The sequence below is a fragment of the Podarcis cretensis genome (genome assembly GCF_951804945.1).
Source record: "Podarcis cretensis genome assembly, chromosome: 1".
In the NCBI taxonomy this organism is placed as follows: Eukaryota; Metazoa; Chordata; class Lepidosauria; order Squamata; family Lacertidae; genus Podarcis; species Podarcis cretensis.
In genome coordinates, this window is record NC_137170.1 from 111,566,580 (window position 1) to 111,585,587 (window position 19,008).

The 19,008-nt window shown below is 41.1% G+C and overlaps 1 protein-coding gene across 5 annotated transcripts in view; it reads right to left on the reverse strand.

Moving 5' to 3' along the window:
• Positions 1-19,008, reverse strand: part of COBLL1 (cordon-bleu WH2 repeat protein like 1) — an 88,380-nt gene that overhangs the window by 4,373 nt on the left and 64,999 nt on the right. For 4 of the 5 annotated variants that reach the window (XM_079986471.1, XM_079986472.1, XM_079986474.1 and 1 more), the window contains exons 5-14: positions 15,321-15,359; positions 13,827-13,918; positions 12,803-13,042; positions 7,496-7,646; positions 7,057-7,131; positions 5,781-5,939; positions 4,320-4,557; positions 3,064-3,149; positions 945-2,512; positions 573-752 (exon numbers count right to left, since the gene is read on the reverse strand). In XM_079986471.1, coding sequence (XP_079842597.1) covers positions 573-752; positions 945-2,512; positions 3,064-3,149; positions 4,320-4,557; positions 5,781-5,939; positions 7,057-7,131; positions 7,496-7,646; positions 12,803-13,042; positions 13,827-13,918; positions 15,321-15,359 — 2,828 coding nt within the window. The remainder of the gene's footprint in view (positions 1-572; positions 753-944; positions 2,513-3,063; positions 3,150-4,319; positions 4,558-5,780; positions 5,940-7,056; positions 7,132-7,495; positions 7,647-12,802; positions 13,043-13,826; positions 13,919-15,320; positions 15,360-19,008) is intronic. The other variant, XM_079986475.1, reaches the window with a different exon arrangement.

The window sequence follows — 19,008 nt, forward strand, 5'->3', positions numbered from 1 at the left end:
CGGGGCACTGTCAGAATAATTAAAAAAGTTCATCTTCTTGCCACAAACCAAACAAAGCACTCTTTTTTAAAAAAAAAATAAGACCCCAGGATATTCAATTTCCAGCTCTATATGGATGCCTTCTTTCCCCTAACTGATGAAATACCTTTCTGAAATCTGAGACAGGAAAGCAGAGCATTAGCAAGGAATTTTCAAATTCTGAAGACAGGTAGGAGAGGCAAGGTCCTTTTGACCTTGATCTTTAAAGCTTCTTCCTAACAGCTGTTTCAATGGAGGATCTGGCAGAGGGAATCAGCCCATACACTTTATGCCAAATGTATGTTTAAGGGAAAAGCTGTATACACTCTTTCCTTTACTCAAAGCCAGCAAGAACATTTTGCAACCAGTCCTTACATCTCCCCTATTGGCACTATTCAGAAATCACACTCGTGAGATTCCTTCAACAAGATTAATGCCAGCACCGATTGCTATGGTGATTTTGAAAGTAAGCACTGTAAATCCATTGTTATTTATTTTAATGATGAGAAGAAAAAGGAAAGGGGAGAGGAGGGGAAAAAACCCAACCACCTCACCCTTCTCAATTTGGCAGCAGCTTCTCCCGAGCGGATTGCAGCCAGCAAGCTCTGGTGGATCTGTTCCGGGTCAGGGCGCTGGAGAGCCGCAGCAATCCCTCTCTGACAGACGGCAGTTGTTGGGTGGCCAGATAAAGAGGGCACCTGCCTATTTTGCTCATTGGTTGCACAATTATTTTTCTGTTGGGAGAAGAAGAAAGAAAACCATTGCCCCGAGTGAGCTCACGCTACCTTAGACAGCAACACGCAATGCAATGCACACTTTTAGTGAACGACAGAACAGTTCTATGTCATTTTGCAAAATGCCAAGATATATGCATGTATGAAAGCACCGCGTGGAAGTTAAGGACAAACGTTATTGTTGGGTTTTACCTTGTCTGCAAAATTCTGCTGCAGCTGTCCAGTTGGGCTCTGTAGAGGAGAATGGTTCTTTATCTCCGTGTTGGGCACTGATGAGGAAAGGTCAAGGGACAATTGCTCTTTCAGTGGCCTGGGTGCACTGGGTGCACATGTTTTGCTGAACGACTGCGACCTCCTAACTGCCGAAGATACAGCAAGAGCAAAAGGTGACGGCCTGGAGCTGGAATACGGTTGTGGCAAAACGAAAGTCCTCAGGGTTTTCAGATTTAATGGAGGAGGCTGGGAGCAGGGGGAATTCAGAGGTTTGGGCATTGTTACAGGAGGAGTGGTGACTTTTGTCTTTTCCTCGCTGTGTCCGTTTTCAGTCTTTTCCTCTACTAATTGAGAAGGAACAGTAACTGTCCTAGGAAATGGAAAAGAAGTATGATCTGGCGAGGCCAACTTTTTTTCTGGCTCCATACTCTTAGCTTCGTTTTGCGTAGAGCTACTAATGGAATTGCTTCTTGCAATCGCAGACGTTACATAATGAGAAGAAGCTCTCTTTTGCATCTGTAAATAGAAGTTGCTTGGTTTTGCTGTAGGACTTAAGATCCTTGGTTTTTCTTGCACCGGTGGGGGCGGACTTTTCTTCTCCGTGCTTAGCACAAGTGGAGTTGCAACATGTTGCGGACCAGGTCTGTAATGCTCCCCTTCCATTTTCCTGCCTTCGGCATTAGGGAGAGGAACTGTGGCATTATCAGCACTGTATGTTTTATGCAGTGAATCGTTCCCTAGCAACGTAACTTCATGTCTAAAAACAGGTCCTGTTGGGCTCAGGCTTTTGGAGTTATTAAGCATTTCTGTTTGCATACCAAATTCCTGGGAATTCTCCTTGGGAGACATGTGCAAGTGGGCCGCTTCCCGATCCTCTGCAGTGTCTGACTCCCAATTCTTCACTATCTCCAGAGATTTTGGAGGCACTATTTTATAGGTAGTCATTCCAACTTTGGGTATGTAGTCTCTTGTAATCTCATTGGAAGGTTTAGGTTTAGGTTTAGAGTCTTGCCAGTGAGGTGGGTAACCTTTTGGAGGAGAACTAGCAGGGCTTTTGATGACTTTCTGTGGTAAAATGGGGCTATCCTTTTCAATTGTGTTATATTGGTTGTCGTTAGAATTTGCTCTGTCATGTGCCGATTGTTCCCTCTGTTGGTTGAACTCTGTCATAGTTCCTACGGTCTCATGTACCCTGCTGAGGAGCCCTGAGGGTTGGCTCTCCTGAGCTGATTTGTGCAGGTGAGTTGAATCTTTGCGTGTGACCTGTTGGCAGGCTTGAGGATCAGTACTCTCCCTTACTTCAGTCTGACCCAAATTACCGTCGGGTGGGGTTGCCTGAATTGCAACATCCTGAGTCTTTACTGTCTCCACAATGGACTGATCCCATTTTTTATCTTGCACCCCTAGACATGCTTGAGGGCTGCATTCCTGATTTACGACTATGTCATTTTGATATGCTTGGCAGTTCAATGATTCAAGCTTGTTACTTTCTCTCACATCAATATTACTTTCTTCTGTTGGAGGAAGAAATTTTGCGTCACTGTGACCTTTATAAAAAAAAAGGAAACAAAAATTTGAAATTAGCGTTAGGATCAAGTTGTTTGAATCATGAATCACTCTTTTTCATTCCAAATTGTATTAAAATGGAGCTAAACTTTCCCAGAGTACAGCTTTTTGGTACATAGCTTTTGTAGTCTTAAGTATATGGCATAGTATATGTCATATGACAGACATGAGAGGTTTTTAAAATATTAAAAAATATACATATGCTTTATATTCAGGTTTCTCTGAGCAACTGCAAGGACCCATCAATACCACTTAGGAAAAAAATTGTGGAAGCATCCTTTACATTCGCCATTCACACAATGGGCTGCATCCAATGTAACACTACATGAATGTTCCTTCAGTGCAAGGATTTCTGCCTCCCCTGGCGTACCTCCAGGGGGAATTCCCATTGTGCAAGCAGAAATATTTTGTGCTGATGGGACACTGTAGTCGGATACCACCCGGTATGTTTGAACAGACACCAACAACATTGCCAGGATCCCGCTGCAACTGAAAATACATCTTGCACAAATAACAATATAAATTTACTCACCATTGCTTGCATTTGGCTGCAATGCTCCAAGTGGCTTAGCACTGCCAAGTGTAATATTTGCAATGAATACTTGACTATGTTGAGCTCTGCAAAACATCACACCATAACAATAGACAGACTGGCATCAGTAACGTATTGAGAAAAACACTCAAATTCTATTCAGGCATTCTTCTCCTCATGTGATTACATCCTGGCCCCATCCCATGCATTACTGCCACTGCTTCTGTACCCCCACCAGGTGTTAAGGACTCCAGACAAACCATGAGCCAGGTACTGATGATACACATAAGTAGCAAAGAAAAAGTAGTGAGCTCAGAGGGAAATGAAACACACACACACACACTGTTATAATTTGAATTATGTAAAATAATTTTAGTGACTATTCACAAAGCACTACTGATGATAAACACAAACATTATGGCACTGGCAAAGTTAATTATCACATGTAGCAAGTTTAAAAACCCACTATCTTGATTGAGGCCAGAAGTGTGATGGAAATGAACAAGTTCAATTCTATCAGTTCAAGTTATGCAGTGGTGTCACACTGGAGTCTTCTTTTGGAGTTATTTTGTTTGGCGCTAGAACAAGAGGGTGAACGACTTGTTTAATTATAAGTAACTCAAAGAAGAAATACTGCTACGGAACTCTGCATAAACACTGGGTGCATTGCTTTGTACTTCAGAGCACCAATGCACCACTTTTCTCAACCCCTTCTCATAGATAAAAGTATTGATGTACAAAGATACCATTACAGTGGACAGGATACCCTTGCAATCACAAACATAGGCTCAGCGATCAATTGCTCTCCTTCTAGGATATAAAGGGGGCTTACCACCATGTACAGGGATGCAGGTGGCGCTGTGGGTTAAAGCCTCAGCACCTAGGGCTTGCCGATCGAAAGGTCGGCGGTTCGAATCCCTGCGGCGGGGTGCGCTCCCGCTGCTCGGTCCCAGCGCCTGCCAACCTAGCAGTTCGAAAGCACCTCCGGGTGCAAGTAGATAAACAGGGACCGCTTACCAGCGGGAAGGTAAACGGCGTTTCCGTGTGCGGCTCTGGCTCTGGCTCTGGCTCTGGCCAGAGCAGCGATGTCACGCTGGCCACGTGACCCGGAAGTGTCTCCGGACAGCGCTGGCCCCTGGCCTCTTAAGTGAGATGGGCTCACAACCCCAGAGTCTGTCAAGACTGGCCCGTACGGGCAGGGGTACCTTTACCTTTACCTTTACCACCATGTACAGAAAGAAGCCTGATGCACTCACTTGTCACGTGCAGTCTTATTTTCTGCTTCTTCATTTGAGTCTTGCAGAGTATTGTCACGCCCAGTGCTAGGATCTGAAGCCAACGAAGCAGGCTCGTTTTTCTGAACGCCCCGTGGAGTTTCAGGAGTACTGAAGGAGATGGGGGCCTCTGGCATAGTGAGAGGAGCCCCTGCACTTTCTTCATGCATTTCTTCCTTCTCATCTATCTCCTCTAGACTATATTCGGAGCCTATGTCAGCTACGCTCCCAAGGAAAGCATAAAGAGCAATAATAAGCCAAGATAAATATATCTCATTACATTGTTAAAAATAAAAAAAATACCATCCCAAATGGAAAATCAGAGTATGCTTACTAAGGAGTTTGGGGTGTGTGGGGTGAGGGGGATGCTTGTCCCTGTGGCTCAAATAGTTTAAAATTCTGATAAATGTGAGTATAGATCAGCAGGGCAGGGTGGTAGGTTTTGCTCTTATGGAGTAAAAGCTTGTATGAGCAGAGAAAGACTGGCAACCACTTGAAAACATTCCTACCTTAATGTCTCCTCATTCAGAAGATAATGAACTCATAGGAAGGCGACTTATGCACCAGGAGTCAGTTCGTTGGCTTATCTAGCCCATTGATTTTCTACACTGACTGGCCGCAACTCTTCAGGGTTCAGGCAAAACTCTTTCCCAGCCCTACCTGGCGATGCTAGCGATGGTCCCTTCCGCGGGCCAAACATTACCTCTACCACTAAACTACAGTGCCTCTCAACACGTTAACAGTCCTCTTTGTATTATTCTTTCATTTAATATTTCAGATTTATTTAGATTCCGGGGGGGTGGGGGCTGCTTGCATGAATCTCTTACAGCAAAGCAACAACAAATCACGTGGCACTTTAAAGTCTAACAAAACTTATTATGGCATAGGCTTCATAGCCTATGAAAACTGCCTAACAGCCTGATCATAATTTTGGGGAGAAATCAGCTACCTCTGAACCCCCTTAATAAACCAACAAGCTGAGCATAAAGGTGATCTGCTGGGTTTTAAACATGGAAGTTGGAAAGCAGGGCAATTAACATAAATCTCTGAAATCATCAGTGAGAGAAGAGCTAACTGGAATTGTACCATGGGGGCCCATTGTTGTGGCCACCTACCCATGACACTTGAAATGAAACTGAATGGAAAACCCTGATGTAGCTGCAGTCTCTGAGAGCGCCACCCACAGGTTCCTCATCCGCTGCTCTAGAACCGGCTCCTCCAACCTGTTGTCCTCCAGATGTTGTCATATTACAACTCCCGCCATCCCTGACCGCTGAGGTTGCTGGGGGAATTGGAATCCAAAACATCTGGAATGCACCAGGTTTCCTGAAGGCTGTCCCAGAAAAGATACCCAATTGCTTTCCCGATTGCATTATCACGATAACTTTTGCGCAAGTAATCTAAATAAACCACTCCTAAAGGCAAAACATGACAACCACCTACATTTAAGAGACACTTCAGACTCATCGAGATTATCAGCCTTAGCCAGATTAGTTTCATCTGGGACTTGCAGCGCATTGTTTTGGTCATGATTGGTTGGCTCCAAGCTGCACGAGGCATTTGCTGTTGACACTGTGGTCCCAGTTAGATCAATTACATTGCCTAAGAAGCAGGTTAGGAAACAATACAATGAATTAGCTCGCATTAATCTGATCACTAAACACAAGAAAATATGAGGAAGGGATAGTAAATGTAGCAGAAGTGCAGCCCTAGCAAGTTAGTTACATTAAAGGAGCTTGCGGTACACCGTGTTAATAGGGCTGAAGCATTTAGTCGATTAATCAAATTGAAACAAGTTGATTGATTACAGATGTAATCAAGGTGTGTTTTTTTTAATAATAATAAAAAACCCACACAATTCACTTTTAATACAAAAGAAACTAGAGGAAGTCAGCATCTTGAAAGAGGCAAAACCTTCATCCCTTTCACATGGACAGCAATGCCTTTTCCAAAATCGTGCCTGCTGCAAGAGGTGAATGAATCGTCTAAACACAAATAATACCCTTTTACTTCAATTTTTAATTTTTTTTCATAGATTCACATTTAATTTATTAATCGACTACTGTTTATTTAATTGCATGACAGCCCTACAGATATTAGATTGTATGCATGTTTGAACTTGAGTTGTGATCTTACTTTTGATCTTACTACTCAGAATTACCACCAGCATGGTGACTGGGAATGAGCCTTCTTCCCTACTGCAGAGTGAAATGACAGTATTAAATAGTTGTTTTTTAAAAAAAAACCCACTCAAACTGGATGCACTGCAGACAATAGGGACTCAATTAAGACTGGTGAAGAAAAAGCGATGTGTATGCGTTGTATGTGCCCCATACAATATTGTGCCACCAGATGACAACGTGGCGTCCCGTTTTTCTCTACCTGTTTTCCCTGTTCAAATTAACAGCGCTTCAAACTCAAGTTCAAACATGCATACAGTGTGTCTAGATCCAGCCCAAATGTGGCTGTAGGGGGAGCTACAAGCAAAGCTGTTCTAAGTTACTTCTGTTAATGTTTGCAAAGAAATGATCCTTCAACAGGCTGCTGAAGCAAAAACCATTATTAGCTGTTTTTCTTAACCCCCTTGGGGTCTTTTAAAAACCGTATGTGTGGCAAGTGACTCTCAGCAGCAGCAATGGTGATGGGAATGGAATTTTGTGGCCATGCTAGTGGCTAGACCTATGCCTGTCTTTCACTAAATGACACATGGAAAAATTACCTGTTGGAGATGGTGCTTCTGAGTAACTTCCTTTGATGCTGCCTTCTGCATGAATTGATTCTGCAGACTCTGATCCTGAAATGTTAATGCAGTTTAGAATACTAGAGGAAACATTTCCTATTCTAACGTACTTTAAATACAAACCTATATACATAGACATGGTCTAAAATTTATAGAGTGGGGGAAGTAACCTGAATAAATTTTGTCAAAGATGAACAGGCATGAAAAATTGTCAGTTTTCTATTTCTCTTGTGGGACATTCCTACTTTTCTTTCCTGAACACGTTATATGATGAGTCTCCTCTGACTCTCTCTCGTGTGTGTGTGTGTGTGTGTTTAACCTAGACGCCATTACTCTCCAACAGAGCAAAACCGCCTCAAGATTAAGCTGTGAATTCAGAAATAATATAACCTAACCTAATTTGCGTTGTAAAGATTACCTGTCTCAATGCTGTTGTCACTTTGGCCTTGCAATTTTCTGGGAGGTGGCGTTGGGGCTTTGCGCTTTGCTCGCCTCAGAGAAGAATTGACGGAAGATGTGCCACTGAGCTGAAGAGAGCCTGTCCTCACTATTCCTAGTCCCGAAAGTCCCTGGGGAATTGGGGGAGGGTAGGAAAAACAAACAAACAAACAAACAAACAAACATCAACGATGCAGCAAAAAGATTAGTAATTTGCAGAAGCAAAAATGTGAATGTAATGAACAATTCAGCAGCCCCATAACAGACACTTAACATTTCTCATAAGTGAATCAGAAATCCAGTTCAGACATAATGCTAAAAATTGGTGGCTGAACGATGGTTTAGCACAGCCTTCCCTAGCCAGTGGTCAGGGATTATGGGAAAAGCAGTCTAATATACCACATGGCACTCTATTGGGAAAAGCAGCCTTATCATTATGAGAGTGAGATGTGGTGAGCCTTCAGGCAAATTTTTAATGTTTGATGTTTTATTGTGTTCTTAATATCCTGTTGGAAGCCGCCCAGAGTGGCTGGGGAGGCCCGGCCAGTTGGGCAGCGTATAAGTAATAAATTATTATTATTATTATATTATTATTATTAAATTGCTCCTTTAAAAAAATATGTTCTTTTCATGACTTTTAACTGGAGAGCTAACTTACGAAGCAGAAAAGGAAAATGCCACAAAACCAGTAATCTCCTGTTGCAATACCAATGAGAGTTAGCAATTTCCAGTGTGATGCAGCAAGTGTCCTTATGAACCAAACATTCAGTTATCAGAGACTTAACTTCTTGCAAACAACTTCTGCATGGACAGAATTCTCCATCACCGCCCACCATCCAAAAAATAATTTAAAAGTCCCTGCATATAGAAACTCAGTGAGAAGTGTAGTTTTTCCTTTCTCTCTGAATTCCCTCTATGTGAGACAGGTGGATGGATGGATAGATGAGCATTTAAACATGTAAACTCTCTCCCCCCTTTTTTCCAATGTGAAGAAGAACAGTTCAGGCACGGTTACCCCCTCATTTGCTCTTTGTGAGAGTTGCGCCCATTTGTTACTTGGAAACAAGCACCAAGGCTTGCACTAAGATTCTTTGTGGCTCCGAAATTTAGAACAAACACTCAAAATGTCAGCAAACCTGAATGTTACAAAGCAACTTTTATTTATATTTTCTGCTACTGCCCAGTCTAGTAAGTTGGAGAAACTAAGAAGGTAACCGAAGTCTTATATTTTCCATTTAAAAATAGTTAAGACTGCAATAAATGACACAGTAGAGTCAGTGTTTGTTTTTGGCTGGTTTTTTTCCCTTGCTGTTGTCTGATATTACCGTTCTGGCATGGATAAACAGCCGCACTTTTATCAGAATTGAGCAAATTGTTCAGTTTGGACAAGGAAGCTTCAGTAATCTACTATAAAGGCAATGCAGCAAAGACGTTTTGTTCGCTTTCTCCTATCTAACAACAGATTGTTAGTGCGCTGTCAAAACTTTGTGAAAAGGCTTCATTCCAAACAAGAGGGATGTAGGCAGGGCTATTGCCAGACTTCAGGAAGCCCTCAGCAAAATCCAGTCAACGGGCTCCCCAAAAACCAATTCCCCCACCAGCCACTGGATTCCCCTGGATCCCTATAGTGCTACCATCCTCCTCTTTCCTCTTGATCACCCTTGTCCCAAGAAAGAGCCAAGGAAGAGCCAGCCACTCCGGTCTAAGCTGGTAAGGAAAATGCCTCTGCCACCACAATGGTTTGTTGCAACAACTAGAAATACTTCTTTATACTAGCTTTTTTTTTTTTAAAAAAAAAAAAACTACATTCAAAAGGCCTTTCTAGCTGTCACAGCAGCATGGACATTTTCCAAATCACGATTCCTAGAATGCCTTCCTCAAAACCCACCTGAGGCAGCAGGTAGAGGAAGAAGAGGTAGCCAACTAAGGATGTGCACAACAAACCAAGAAATTACTGTGGGATCCTTTCTCAGGGCAAGCCTGCTTTCCCCATCCTCTGACAGATACACTCAGAAATGATTGTGCTGTTGATTTTGTCCCCCACCCATACTTCATCATCTGTTCTTACATGTTCCAAGACGGGCAGAACACCTCAGGCCCACTGGACGAACGTGGCCTCCCCAACCTCTCTATCTGACCCTCAGGCCTCACCCCTTCCCAGGTTACAGCCTTTCCAATCCTGCTCCTGAATTCCTCCTGTCTGCCTGGAATTTGTGTTACAACTCTTTCTTGCCTGGAGGTGTGGGTTGGCGTTTAAAAGCTTCTGGCTTGTGTGTAGCTGGAATATTGTTCAAAGGTAGAAGTTATTCAGTTACAGTGATACCTCTGGATACGTACTTAATTTGTTCCGGAGGTCCGTTCTTAACCTGAAATTATTCTTAACCTGAAGCGCCACTTTAGCTAATGGGGCCTCCTGCTGCCACCGCGCCGTCCCCACCCAATTTCTGTTCTCATCCTGAAGCAAAGTTCTTAACCCAAGGTACAATTTCTGGGTTAGCAGAGTCTGTAACCTGAAGCGTATGTAACCTGAAGCGTATGTAACCCGAGGTGCCACTGTACTTCACCAACTTTGCCTCTGGCTCTGACCATTACAGGCATTTGCTGCCCCCCCCCTCCCGCCAGAAGGTGGGCCACAAAGGATTGTGACTCCTAGTCCAAAAAAAAAAAAAAAGGTTCCCCATCTGTGCCCTAAAATAACATTATTGATAGCAGATTAGAAAAAAGAAAAGAAAGGCTAGCAAGAAGTTTAAAAACCACAGCACAAGAAACACAAAACAGTAATTTACTGCTGCAATGAGATTTATGGGGAAACCTTTTAAGAAGAAACAGGAGGTTATTGGCCTGGGTCCCTTCCATGCTTCTGTTGTCTAATACAGTTGTATCTAGGAAGTCGAACGTCTTGCGAGTCAAACGTTTTGGCTCCCGAACGCTGCAAACCCAGAAGTGAGTGTTCTGGTTTGTGAACGTTCTTTGGAACTCGAATGTCCGTCACAGCTTCCGATTGGCTGCAGGAGCTTCCTGCAGCTAATCGGAAGCCGCACCTTGGTTCCTGGATGTTCTGGAAGTCAAACAGACTTCTGGAATGGATTCCATTCGACTTCTGAGGTACGACTGTAATTGTTTCAGGTATGCTATCTTCCAAGATGATGCCTCCCAAAATACTAAAACCAAAATTGCATGTAACACTGAAGAGAAACAAACCATGCATGTTGGTTCATGTGCAATGCTAAGCCAGCCATTCTATGGTTTGTTTCCCTGGTCTACAAAGTAGGGAGAAAAATGGAAACTGCTCTAGCATGACTAATCTCAATAGGCTTCTATGCCCTGAATTTTTACTTTTGTTGCTGTTGCTGCTATGTGTGTTTTTTTTACTTGGGCCCAAATTTGCCAAACTTCAGACATTTACACACTGAAAAGAAGAGGGGGGAAAGACCCCGTCTTCTTATTTTATATTTGGAGCACATTATATTTGGACCAGTAACTTTTCTCAGAATGAGGATCTTCTCACCAAGACGCAAAATCCCAAACCTCTGTTGAACAGCACACTCTGGTGGCTACTACTTAACAGAAAATAAATTCCTGTGTTATTCTTGATTTGAGTAAAAACAATATTAACTGAAGGGCCTTGCATCCAATTCATCTCTTGGGCCTGTTCTGTTCTTCATCTTCCTAGCATGCTCATAGGATAACGTATTAGAAAGGATGGCTTTCATTCTCAATTCAAAGTCATGTCTGAAACACAAATATGCAGTGCTCCAATCTGCACTGCCACATTTAGCTTTGAACTTTAATTGGAATTCACAACTGACAATCTGTGCTTTACCAAGATATTACCCACTGCATTAATTTCCCCCCAAACTGTGCTAGAATAAGTTCAGCACATATTGGGATTTATAGATAGATTTGACCTGGCAGCCTGCTTCATAACTTCATTAAAATGCATTATTACACAAGCAGGCAATTTTATTAAGATAAAAACATGAGTTTTGAACATCCATGTTCTTTCAGTAAGGAAAATTTAAATTTCCTTAAGGCTCTAACTTGTTCATCATAACACAAAGATTTGAACTGTTAAGGAAACCTTTTCTCAGTAACAGATTTAACTGCATTTTTAAAATAAAGGGCTAAGAAAGGCAATTTGGTAATGACATAAAATGTCAAATCCTTCTCCAGTTACTGAATATGTTAATGCGAATCATAATTTCCCCATATTTAATGCAAGTTTAAAGACTATCAGTTCAGTAGAGAACGGAGGGTTCCAATTCCAATTTGTTATTAACATGTTTTAAAAGAAGCTTTTTTCCCCCAAAAAAGTTTTTTTTTTAATAGAACGAGTGGCTGCACTTAAAAGCACTGATGCTTAAACTTGCTTCAAATTATCTCAATAGCAGGATTTAGTATTACTGAACAATGTCGGACTTCCACCAAAAGATTAATTTTAATTTCCAAAATCAACTTTTAAAAGGACCCCTTTGAAAATAACTGACTAGCCTTTTCACTTAATGTAACATGCCCCTCCCTAAGCATAGTGTAGACATACATCCCACCTATTTCAATTCAACCTATTTCAAAGCATGGCTGAGTTAGATTTAATTTACACTTTCCCAGTGCAGCAACTGCTTTCCCAAGTGATCTCTTGTCATACTGGCAAAGTGCTCAGCTGGTGGGTAAAGGTAAAAGGTAAAGGACCCCTGGACGGTTAAGTCCAATCAAAAGCAACTATGGGGTGCGGCGCTTATTTCGTTTTCAGGCTGAGGGAGCTCGTGTTTGTCCACAGACAACTTTCCAGTTCATGTGGCCAGCATGACTAAACTGCTTCTGGCGCAATGGAACACCGTGACGGAAGCCAGAGTGCACGGAAATGCATCTACCCTCTCGCTACAGCGGTACCTATTTATCTACTTGCACTGGTGTGCTTTTGAACTGCTAGGTTGGCAGGAGCTGGGACAAAACAACGGGAGCTCACTCTGTCACAGGTTTTCAAACCACCGACCTTCTGATCGGCAAGCCCAAGAGGCTGTGGTTTAGACCACAGCGCCACCTACATCCCCCTTTTTACATGTGATGTGGCATGGAATGTGACCACAAAGGAAACTGGTTTCGAGGCCACGGCAATTCCAGAGACGGCCTATAAATTAGGCTCAAAATTGTGGTCTGCTACAATTTATTCAGAATGTATAAAGCAATAAATGTTCTTGCTTATCTGTTCCGTAGCTAAACAGAAGTTGCTCTGATATTATTCTCACAGCGGAAATTTAAAGGAAGGATGAGACTTTTGACAACCAACCTTATCAGTTTCATCCACACTGCTGGATTTCACCACGCATGTCATGGGTCTGCCCTGGGTTTGTGCAAGATCCTGGGGCACACTCTGGGAAGCAGGCATTGGAGGCAAGGGCGCTCGTCGCTTCTTCGGCATTTCAGAGGGAAGGGTATTTGAGTCATACTGCTTGGAGATTGTATTAGCTCTCATGCCAAAGGTTGGTCTTGGCTTATTCATTAATGGAGTTGCAGGAGCGCTGGCAGTCTTTTGAGAAGGGGAAAAGAGGTCAACAATTAAAAAATAATCTGAATAGATTTTAGCCAATGTACTTCTCTAAACCAGGGGTTCTCAACCTTCATTATAGGACTTAATTCAAATTTACCATTACCAGAACAGAAGTTATTTCTCCGAGGGAAGATCCTAGGGTTACTACAGTAATCGGAGTACAGGCACCATTTGAATGAGGGTGGGTGGGTGGGTGGGTGGGTGTGGGTGTGGGTTGTTGCCACTCAGTCATCAGCCAGCCTTGAGAGTACAGTTTTCTTTATTCAGGGAGAACGTTAAGCCTCCACAACTGTAACCTACAAGTATCTAAGGATGAAACAGATCGAAGTGAGAATAGGCCCTTTAGGCCATGCAGGACGACATTATCTTTAGGCTGCAATGCTAAAAACACTTACTCAGTACTAAATGCCATTTAAAACAATGGCACTTATTTCTGAGTAGGCATGTGTATGATTGCACTGTTCAATCTTCTAAGGAAATACTTCCTGGAACAAAAAAACCCTCATGAAATATATTGAGTGAAATACGATCAATCAGCAAAAAAGAGGGCACACAGTTTCATGGCAGAAACTGAAAAAAATGTTATGGGGCAGCTAGTTTAACAACACATTTTTATTGCCAGTCCAGATAACTTCGAGAAGGCAGAAAAGATGTTGGAGTCTGCTTTCTCCTAGCAACTGTCTGGATCAAGAGTGAACTGTAGAGGATCCAATTGTAGGGAATTTCTATCATACATTAATATTTGTAACTTATGTTGTCTTACCTGTTCTCGTTTCTTCTTGCTTCTCTGGAAAAAGCTGAAGAATCCTTTATTTTCCTTCAAAATATCTGAATTTTGCGAATTTTGGCAAGAGTCTAAAAATAAAATACATTACTTGATGCCATCATTTACAGACTGTACTGTTTCTTTCCTTTCCTGCATCTCTATTTCTATTACAAAATATTTCTTTCAAAAAGAACATAATTTATAGAGTACCATGTTCTCTCCTTTACATGATTCCCTTCCAGTGATCATAACTATTGGAAAACATTTCATTATGCAAGGTAAAAAACATAAAAGCTGCAAAGCACATTTAGTCTGATTTTAGTAGTGTTTTTTTTTTCTTTTTAAAAAGAAAAGTCACTTTATCTATACCAAAAGTAAGATGTAATCTACATATCTTTCCCAAGCAATTAAAAAGACAAAAGTAATAATGCAAAACCCCACAACCCTGACTGAAAATAAAACAATTCTTAAAATTGTTTTTTGTTTGCAATATTGTTTAGTTTGGAGTTTGCTTCTTTTTTTAAAAAAAAAAGTTGCAAGTTACTTCAGGTGCCTGTGAGCAGCATAGCAACCCATAAATATTTTAATAAACAAGGTAATAAACAAGTAATCTAGTTGAGGAAAATTCCTTTTCCATCCAAATACAGTGGTACCTCGGGTTACATACGCTTCAGGTTACAGACTCTGCTAACCCAGAAATAGTACCTCGGGTTAAGAACTTTGCTTCAGGATGAGAACAGAAATCGCGTGGCGGCGGCAGGAGGCCCCATTAGCTAAAGTGCTGCTTTAGGTTAAGAACAGTTTCAGGTTAAGAACAGACCTCCGAAACGAATTAAGTATGTAACCAGAGGTACCACTGTATGGTAGTGGATAAGCTTTTAAGTGTTTCCAAAAGTTTGTCACATGCATCTTTAGAGGTTTTGCAGATAAGCCCAAGTGAATGTAATATAGATAAATTCCACCTAATTGAAACAAATGGTTCAAGAAATACTATATAATGTTAACCTGCATAAGACAAGCCATGCTGTAATTCAAAGATGGCAAACCCACAGGCCAAATCCAGCCCATCTCAATCAAACTAGACTCCTTTCCTGGCCTCCAGAAAAATTTGGGTGCATCCTCTTCCTCTGTAGCCATTGCTAAGTGGTCTTACTGGTCAGAAAATAGGAAAGAGTGCAATTTTCTGTTTCTTGAGAATGAAGACCTTTGCAATGCTGCCATTCACGACAAAAGAAATAACCCATTTTAATTCCCGTATTTTTTTTAAAAAAAATAACTCCTCTGGTGCTGTTCAGTGAGTATTCATGGGCTATTCTAAGTTAGGAGAACTTGCATGCCATACCAAAATCTGTGTTGTTTACTCTTCTAACAATAATTCAGACAAATCTCATTCATATTAGAAGATACTTCTTTGTCCTAATACTTGTTTAACTGGGAATGCCTGTGTTTAAGAATTTTACATCTTTCACTCTGAGGTAGGTACAAACTCACCCTGTAAAGATGAAAAGCTGAATTCAGCAGTCGGTGTGACTAGAGAGATGAAGAGGGGAGGAAGATGAAAACTTAATTATAGTGACAATGCTTCCCAAATGCTAATTATAGTGACAATGCTTCCCAATGCTCCTTCATCACAGTCTCAAGCAAAGGAACCAAAGGCAAGTTCTCAAAATGCAGAAGTGTGTGAAGTGATCCCTTCTATCAAATTTCACCCGGAAAGAAAGAAAACATTGTAATTTAAGCAAGGATGGCCAACTGGGCAGAGAAGGCATCTGGCTCTCTGCCCCCGGAGGCACCTCTAAATTTGGAAGTTTCTAACTTGGAAGTATTAAAAACAAATGAAATTCACCAGATCTATCCATCTAAAAATAGTGGTATCCATTGGCATACGACCAGACCAAACTGCCAGACCCAAATGCTTCATAGGAAATAAATCATGAAATGAAGGGCTGATTAGACGTAAACTTTTTAAGAATAAAAGCTAGAATTCTAAGTACAAAAGCAAGGAACATGCAGGTGATATTAACCACCACTTCAGACACTGGCATACTGTATTTGTAAATTTAATATTTACTTTTTACTGTATAAATTGCCCCTCCTAAAAATTTCTACCATGCACAAATCTCTTGCAGGATATAACAAAACCATGCTTTTGAGAGCTGTTTTTTTGCTGTTTCCTCCTCAGCTGTAAAAGGAATTAACAATTGTTATTAGTAAAACAAACGTTCATAGTTTAAAAAAAAATACAGTACCATTCAGTTCTAAGTATGTCAGTATTTGGAAAATGGAATTCAGAGGCAATTTTGTCTTTTTTTTATTATTTCAAAACTGAGACCTGAAAATTATTTTTAAAAATTACACTGGTATTATGAAGATAGCTACACAATATTAATATAAAATGGGCTTCTAACATTTGGTTTATTAACTTGCTTTTAAAAAAAAATCTATTGCATTTTAAAAATTTTGAACAGCAGTATGTGACAATGGAATGAAGAGGGCAATCTATATAACTAAGTTTATAACGAACACTTTGTTTTGGAAATGGATACATCATCTCTAACTGCTAACTTGTTCATGCTGCCTGAAGTTAAATTAATGTAAGCTCTTATTTCGGTGTGTATTTGGCTCCATCTAGAATTATCCAATAAACTAGTCTAGAACTCATACCATGATCAAAAGAACTTTAAAAGGACAAACTTAACAAGATAAATTAAACGTCTCCCTTGTCCAAGGGCAGTAAACAAAATGAAAATGGGTGCTTACCCCTCAAATTAATAGCTTCCATGATGAAAGGCTTCAGTAACTTCTGTTTGAATTTTATTGAATGTTCAATAAGGGACCCAAAAATCCCTGATCTAAGCAGGCCAGAATACTTAACCGAAACAAAAACACAAAAAGTGACACACCCATATATTGAGGAGGTATGTAAGACAAGAGCAGACCTACCCAGTTTCTGTACATGTGGCCTGTCCAGAGTGGAGGCAGGAAACCTGTTTATCTGTCAACCTATTTATCCGAACAACCCATTTATCTTAAAGTATTTGAACAAACATAGGAACATAGGTAAAAGTAAAGGGACCCCTGACCATTAGGTCCAGTCGTGACCGACTCTGGGGTTGCGGCGCTCATCTTGCTTATTGGCCGAGGGAGCCGGTGTTCAGCTTCTGGGTCATGTGGTCAGCATGACTAAGCCGCTTCTGGCAAACCAGAGCAGCGCAGGGAAACACCGTTTACCTTCCCACCGGAGCGGTACCTATTTATCTACTTGCACTTTGATGTGCTTTCGAACTGCTAGGTTGGCAGGAGCAGGGACCGAGCAACGGGAGCTCACCCCATCGTGGGGATTCGAACCGCCGACCTTCTGATCGGAAAGTCCTAGGCTCTGTGGTTTAACCCACAGCGCCACCCGCATCATAGGAACATAGGATGGGGCTTTTTACAGAGTCAGACCATGGGCCCATCTAGCTCAGTACTTTTTTTTATATATATAAATGTTTATTAAGATTTTTTAAATACAAATGCAAAAATAATCAACAATATAGCATATATCATAACATATTTTCAAAACCTCTTTGGACTCCCTCACATCTCCCGCTCCCACTTACATCGTCTTAAATTTTAACCAGCAAATTGTCATCTTGTTTATATTCTTAGGTCCCATTCTTTTAAATATAGTCTAATAGTTCTCCAAATGGTTTATATTTTCCTCAATCTACTTATCGTCCTAATTCCATCTAGTTTAGTGGTCGTCAATTATTTATGATCTAGCATCCTTTTTAACATTCAACCAAATTACAATATTTTTGTAAATAAGTCCTAAATTTCTTCCAGTCTTCTTCAACCCTCTCCTCTCCCAGGTCTCGGATTCTGCCGGTCATCTCAGCCAGTTCCATATAGTCTATCAGTTGCATCTGCCATTCTTCCAGTGTGGGTAAATCTTGAGTTTCCCAATGCTTGGCGATGAGTATCCTTGCTGTTGTTGTTGCATACAGGAAAAAAGTTCTATCCTTTTTTGTCACCATCTGGCCGACCATACCCAAGAGAAAGGCTTCCGGTTTCTTGGGGAAAGTATACTTAAATACCTTTTTCAACTCATTATATATCATTTCCCAGAAGGCTTTCACTCTAGGGCATGTCCACCAGAGGTGAAAAAATGTTCCTTCATTTCCTTTACATTTCCAGCATTTGTTATCAGACAAATGGTATATTTTGGCAAGTTTAACTGGGGTCATGTACCATCTATATATCATTTTCATTATATTTTCCTTCAAAGCATTACATGCAGTGAAGTTCAGCCCAGTGGTCCACAACCTTACCCAGTCCTCAAACATAACATTGTGCCCAATGTCCTGTGCCCACTTTATCATAGCCGATTTAACCATTTCATCTTGTTTGTTCCATTTTAACAGCAAGTTATACATTCTTGAAAGTACCTTAGTCTTAGGTTCTAACAATTCTGTTTCCAATTTCGATTTCTCCACCTGGAACCCTAACTTTTTATCATTTTTAAAAACTTCCTTAATCTGAGTGTAGTGTAACCAGTCTCGCACTTTATCCTTCATTTTCTCCAAACTCTGCAATTTCCAATTGTCTCCGTCTTTTTCTAGAATTTCCCAATATTTCGGCCATTTGGCCTCCATATTGAGTCTTTTTCGGGCCTTAGCTTCCAGAGGCGATAGCCACCTCGGAGTTTTATTTTCCAATAAGTCTTTATATTTTGTCCAGACATTAAACACTGCTTTCCTGACAATATGGTTTTTGAAGGCCTTATTGATTTTAACCTTATCATACCATAAGTATGCATGCCAACCAAAAGCATTATTAAAACCTTCCAGATCCAATACGTCAGTGTCCTCGAGAAGTAGCCAATCTTTTAGCCAGCAGAAAGCTGCGGCCTCATAGTACAACTTTAAGTCCGGCAGGGCAAAGCCCCCTCTCTCTTTCGCATCGGTTAATATCTTAAACTTAATTCTGGGCTTTTTGCCCTGCCAGACAAACTTAGAGATATCTCTCTGCCACTTCCGGAAGCACTCCGTCTTGTCTACAATCTGTAGTGTTTGGAACAAAAACAACATTTTTGGCAATACATTCATCTTAATGGCAGCAATTCGGCCTAACAAAGAAAGTTTCAATTTTGTCCAACTATCTAAGTCTCTCTTAATTTCTGACCAACATTTTTCAT